The sequence below is a fragment of the Arachis ipaensis genome, chromosome B06 (genome assembly GCF_000816755.2).
Source record: "Arachis ipaensis cultivar K30076 chromosome B06, Araip1.1, whole genome shotgun sequence".
NCBI classification, from domain to species: Eukaryota; Viridiplantae; Streptophyta; class Magnoliopsida; order Fabales; family Fabaceae; genus Arachis; species Arachis ipaensis.
This window is the reverse complement of record NC_029790.2, coordinates 52,346,880-52,353,271: the sequence shown is the minus strand read 5'-3', so window position 1 is coordinate 52,353,271 and position 6,392 is coordinate 52,346,880. Positions and strand designations below refer to the sequence as shown.

The following is a 6,392-nucleotide window of genomic DNA, read 5'->3' as shown; positions in this document are numbered from 1 at the left end:
TACAGCTGAGATAAACAATTCCGGATCCTAAAGAAAGCATTAAAATTCAATTTTAACCATTCTAATTAAGGAGGAGGAGGAGCAAATTAAGGAGCAAATTAATAGATAGATTTGAACCTATTCCATCAAGGGTGATTTGTTTAATATGCCACTAAACAAGTCAATCGGTATCTAAATAGACATGTTACTTGTGCAACTTGGAAGGAGGAGCAAATTACAAGCAGAATGCAACATTCAACTGAGATTGAAGTGCTTGAATAAACTCCAGAAGTACTTACTTGAGAGGATCCTCAGTGCTTTCCCCAACATATGCAACAGCAGCAAAGTGCATCACAGCATCAAACTTATTCTCCAAAAATATTTTATTAACCTGGTAACCAGTTAAGTAGAAAATCTTTCTTCGGTATTCTCCACATACGTTTCAATCAAAGTTAAAAATATGACAACAAAATATTTATAGTGATGAGGAAAGTGGGTAAGGATACAGATGTCTGATCTCCCAAGTCAGCATATATAAATTGAAGCCTTCCTGGTTCTGGAAATAAATTTTGAAGAACTCTGACGGCACCCATATTTCCTCGTGACAGATTGTCCTGCCAAAAAGGAAAAAACAATGTTATGCCTGTCGCAACCACACTGATAAGTGCATTTGATTTTGTCAGAGAAATATTTCATTTTTATTAATAGACATACTACTATAGTGACACGATAATTTTCCTTCAGAAGCCGAAGCGTAGCATGTGAACCAATGTAGCCTGCACCGCCTGTTACTAAAACATGAGTTACCCCAGGTTCGCGAATGGCAAACTAGAAAAGGGGGAAAACAGAAACGAAAATGATAAATTAGCTTGAATAAATAAAGAAAATTAGCTTTAGAGAAGGAAAACTCTTATATCAGGATAGTTCAAAGAAAGAAGAAAACTATAACTGAAAAATATATATATCTTGTCTTTATAATTTTTCCCTTACAAACTATCCCCTTTTCTCCTTCTTTCAACTATCTAGCTGACAAAAGTTGTGAACGGTAATTAAACATAATCAAGCTTCACTCTTTATGGACAAAAAATTAAAATAGTTCATATCATTCATCAATTCATCTCTATCAACAATCTACCACTTTTAAGATATCTTTCAAAGGGTAATAATCAAACAGCTATGAAACTATAATGAATATGCACATCTCTGGTGTGGAGGGGACAAAAAAAGGGGAAAGAAGCAAAGACATAAAAAGCTCTCAAAGAAAACATGTGTAAGATGACTAGCGATTACCGGACTAGTGGAACTCAAAGATGGAGATTGCTTGATCATGATAATGCATAATGCTATTAATCCAGCAGCAAGAAAAACTTTTCCAAGAAAATTGCCTTTCCTTTTCGGGTCAGCATAATCCAAGCCTAAAAGACAGAAAAACATAAACAGGAGAAATTAAATTGAAGAGGCCACATCTATGATAAGCTTAACAAATCCAATGGCATGAAATAAACTACAGAACTAGACAATGATTCGTCGTAAGCAAAAAGTGAAATTTAAATAAGAAAAAATCAACAAGAACAATAACAAAAATAAGAATAATAATTCAGTTGGCACATAGTGAAATTTACATTGGTGATTTTAGTTTTGATCTGGCAGTCCACAGATAAATAACGCAGAATACAGAAGCTAAAACCCCAATTAAAACCCTAAAACCAAAACCCAAAACCTCCCAAATTTCACAGAACCATCATCATCATCGGGCGCTTACCTCGCTTGTTAGGGATCGATGCTTTGCCTCATTGGAAACCTTGATGCTTCACAGTAGAGCAGAGAAGAGGTCGCTAGAGAGCATACAGTTTCTTTGACACTGCACAGAGAGGGCGAGTGAGAGAGAGCAAGTAAGAGAATGAGCGAGAAGAAAAGAACGAGGCACATAATGCTTACTTGGTGAGCGCGGTGATGAATGGCAACGGTGAACAAGAGATGAGCGACGACGAATCGAAGGTGAAAACCCTTGAAGAAGAGATGAGTAGCGGCGACGAATCGAAGGAGAAGGCGCGCGAGTTTGTACAGGTAGCGTGAATTGGTGACGAATCAAAGAAAAAATATTCATTAAGCTCAGTATATAGCGCAGAGATGAGGGTTACTCGATTGAATTGAAAGGGGAAGGACGATGAGAAGCGCAGAGATGACGCTGGTGAGGGCGGCACAGCGACGAGGAGGGGGGCGAAGAGGAGCGAGGATGAGTGGTGAGTGAGAGGGTTTCTGTAGCGAGAGGGTTTCTTCGCGATGGTAAGCTTTGAAGGGTTTCTTCGATGGTGACAGGGTTTCTGAAAGGGGATTGAGATGAAGGCTGAGATGAAGGCTATGTGTGAGTTTTGGAGGGACAAAAATTTCACTAAGTATGTGAGTTTTGCTTTCGGGAAATTAACGAATAAAATTTATCAGTTGTCAAGTTTTTTGCTTTAGATACATTAGGCATCACTTTTGAACTGCACCCAAAACTTAACAAATAGGCTACACTTTAAAAGCGCTTCCTTAGATATAAAAAGTGGACCCATAAATATCAACATTCGGCTACGCATTATAAGTGATTTCTATAATACCTAAGGCTACACTTTTTAAATGATGCCAAAATTGTGTTTCTTTTTCTCTTATAAAAAGGCATCACTGAGAAAAGCGTAGCCTATTCAACTTTTCAAATGTAGCTTAAAAAAAGTGTGGCTGAATGGGTATTTTTCTTGTAGTGGATCATGGCTCCCAAAGGAAAACAACCCACTCCAAGAGGCAAGAAAGAGAGCGTTCCAAAACCACTTTGGAATCAAGGGAAGTTCTTATCTAAAGAACATTCAGACCATTATAACAAAATAATGGGTCTGAGATCAGTGATCCCGGAAGTTAGATTCGATCTGAAAGAAGATGAATATCCGGAGATCCAGGAGCAAATTCGAATCAGTAATAGCCCTTAAAATCAAAAGGCAAGGGTAATAAAAAGGATCCCAAGGCTTTGAGCATCAGTGGATAGGAAGGCCTAAGGGAATAAAATCCTGGCCTAAGCGGCAAAATCAAGTTGTCCCTAACCATGTGCTTGTGGCGTGAAGGTGTCAAGTGAAAACTTGAGACTGAGCGGTTAAAGTCAAGGTCCAAAGCAGAAAGAAGAGTGTGCTTAAGAACTCTGGACACCTCTAATTGGGGACTTTAGCAAAGCTGAGTCACAATCTAAAGGGTTCACCCAATTATGTGTCTGTGGCATTTATGTATCCGGTGGTAATACTGGAAAACAAAGTGCTTAGGGCCACGGCCAAGACTCATGAAATAGCTGTGTTCAAGAATCATCATACTAAAATAGGAGAATCAATAACACTATCTGAATTCTAAGTTCTTATAGATGCCAATCACTCTGAGCTTCAATGGATAAAGTGAGATGCCAAAACTGCTCGGAAGCAAAAAGCTACTAGTCCCGCTCATCTAATTAGAATCTGAGCTTCACTCAAAAAACTCTGAGATATTCTTGCTTCTCAACCTATTAGTCTTCTATTTTATTTGTCTAGTTGCTTAAGGACAAGCAACAGTTTAAGTTTGGTGTTGTGATGAGCGGATATTCTATACGCTTTTTGGGGTTAATTTCATATAGTTTTTAGTATGTTTTAGTTAGTTTTTAGTTTATTTTCATTAGTTTTTAGGAAAAATTCATATTTCTGGACTTTACTATGACTTGTGTGTTTTTCTGTAATTTCGAGTATTTTTCTGGCTGAAATTGAGGGAGCTGAGCAAAAATCTGATTCAGGCTGAAAAAGGACTGCTGATGCTGTTGGATTCTGACCTCCCTGCACTCAAAGTGGATTTTCTAGAGCTACAGAACTTGAAATGGCGCGCTTCCAATTGCATTGGAAAGTAGACATCCAGGGCTTTCTAGCAATATATAATAGTCTATACTTTGCTCAAGGATAGATGACGTAAACTTGCGTTCAACGCCAGTTCTCTGCCCAATTCTGGCGTCCAGCGCCAGAAAAGGATTAAAAGTTGGAGTTCAACGCCAGAAATGGATCCAAACCTGGCATTGAACGCCCAAAATGGCCTTATACACTTGAATTGCTTAAGTCTCAGCCCCAGCACACACCAAGTGGGCCCCAGAAGTGGATCTCTGCATCATCTGTCATAGTCTACTCAATTTCTGTAAACCTAGGCTACTAGTTTAGTATTTAAACAACTTTTAGAGACTTATTTTGTATCTCATGACATTTTAGATCTGAACTTTGTACTCTTTGACGGCATGAGTCTCTAAACTCCATTGTTGGGGGTGAGGAGCTCTGCTGTGTCTCGATGAATTGATGCAAGTATTTCTGTTTTCCATTCAAACATGCGTGTTCCTATCTAAGATATCCATTCGCGCCTAACTATGGAGAAGGTGATGATCAGTGACACTCATCACCTTCCTCAATCCATGAACGTGTGTCTGACAATCACCTCCGTTCTACATCAGATTGAATGAATATCTCTTAGATTCCTTAATCAGGATCTCCGTGGTATAAGCTAGATTGATGGCGGCATTCATGAGAATCTGGAAAGTCTAAACCTTGTTTGTGGTATTCCGAGTAGGATTCAGGGATTGAATGACTGTGACGAGCTTCAAACTCGCGAGTGCTGGGTGTAGTGACTGACGCAAAAGGAGGGTGAATCCTATTCCAGCATGATCGGGAACCTCAGATGATTAGCCGTGCTGTGATAGAGCATTTGGACCATTTTCACAAGAGGAGGGGATGTAACCATTGATAACGGTGATGCCTCAACACACAGCTTGCCATAGAAGGATGTGCATGCGTGAATCAGAGAACAAAGGAAAGCAGAGATTCAGAAGACAAAGCATCTCCAAAACTCCAACATATTCTCCATTACTGCATAACAAGTAACCTTTAACCCATGCTCTCTTGTTTATTCGCAATTCAACTGATAAATATAATTGACTTCCTGACTAAGAATTGCAAGATAACCATAGATTGCTTCAAACCAACAATCTCCGTGGGATTCGACCTTTACTCACGTAAGGTATTACTTGGACGACCCAGTGCACTTGCTGGTTAGTGGTATGAGTTGTGAAAAGTGTGATTCACAATTTGTGCACCACACTCCTAACGTTGATAGTGGTAAATTGATATTGATATCAATAATTAATTTCTATAATTATTTTTGTACTACTAAAGGTTATATATAGTATTTTTTTTGGGTTCGTGAGTCTAAATCTAAGAGACAAAGTATTTTTTTAATTTGTTATTCTTCTTTGATTGAGAAATTGTTTCCAAAGAGTTTTGTAAGTCACGTTTAAGTCTCATTCCCTCCACGCTTTCTACGTTTTCCCAAAAATATTCGAAGTGGAGCATGTAATGAGATTGAATTTTCTCAATTTAGGTTCAATTTTAGAAAATTCGTGTCATATTTGAAGATGCAATTTCAAAGATTGGTACTATATTTAAATTTTCTTCTCTTAAGCTTTTTGTATTAAAAATAATTTTATAACATATTGTGATTTTTTTAGAAACTACCAGCCTTTTGGTGCATCAATGCAATGCCATTGAGAAAAATAAAGGTCAATTTAGTTTGACAATTTTAACAAGAAGATGGTCTGAATTTGTACGGATTCTAAATGTTTGATCTTATGATGTTATTTTGGTTGGTTGTCATTACTAGAATGACTCTAATCTATAGATTAAATATTATTTAAATAATTTAGTTCTAATATTTGTATTTGATTAAATTAGGTTTAAAGAAATTTAAATTGTTGCCTCAATTTATATATTGTGACTATTCTTTTTAGATATGTTATTTTTAAATTTTTTTAATACGAAATTTCTTTTTTTTTATTATTTTTAAGTTTATTCTTTTTGGATATATGTATCAACTTTTTTTTATTTTTTTATTTCAGATTAGTGATGTAATTTTTAAGAGAAGTGTAATTCATCAATAGATTAGAGTGATTAATTAAAAGTTTAATTATATTACGTGGACACAAGACTGATTAATTAAGATTAAATCGTGAAAAAGAAAAAAGACTCACAATACGTGATTTTGCTAATTATATATAGAAATACGTGAAAGAAAAGAAAAATTAAAATATCACCATTTAAAATAAAAATGGTTAATCAAGCGTATGAAAGGGGATTGAGAAATATGCATGGATATAAAAAATAAAAAAATATTGTACGATTGTAGAATAAAAAATAATCATATATATAAGAAATAATCATAACAAAAAAATTAATATATGTGACTTAAATGTTTTTATGTACAATTATATATGTACACATAAATAAAAAAATATTTAGAATTATTTAATAAAATTAATATATACGTATACATAAATAAAAAAATTATTAATTAAAAAGAAATAGTATATTTTTTATTTTAGGAATTAAATAAAAATC

At 35.6% G+C, this 6,392-nt stretch overlaps 2 protein-coding genes across 2 annotated transcripts in view; both read right to left on the bottom strand.

Moving 5' to 3' along the window:
* On the bottom strand, nt 255-1,390 carry LOC107646871 (probable UDP-arabinose 4-epimerase 2). The gene is made up of 4 exons (XM_021105798.1): nt 1,270-1,390; nt 694-807; nt 486-593; nt 255-370 (listed from the first exon to the last, which is right to left on the bottom strand). The coding sequence occupies exons 1-4, from the start codon at nt 1,306-1,308 to the stop codon at nt 275-277; spliced, it is 357 nt and encodes a 118-aa protein (XP_020961457.1). The 5' UTR covers nt 1,309-1,390; the 3' UTR covers nt 255-274.
* Nucleotides 1,700-6,392, bottom strand: part of LOC110263749 — an 8,230-nt gene continuing 3,537 nt past the window's right edge. Inside the window, exons 2-3 of the mRNA XM_021105522.1 lie at nt 1,918-2,338; nt 1,700-1,840 (exon numbers count right to left, since the gene is read on the bottom strand). Coding sequence (XP_020961181.1) covers nt 1,750-1,840; nt 1,918-2,338 — 512 coding nt within the window. The 3' untranslated portion in view covers nt 1,700-1,749. The remainder of the gene's footprint in view (nt 1,841-1,917; nt 2,339-6,392) is intronic.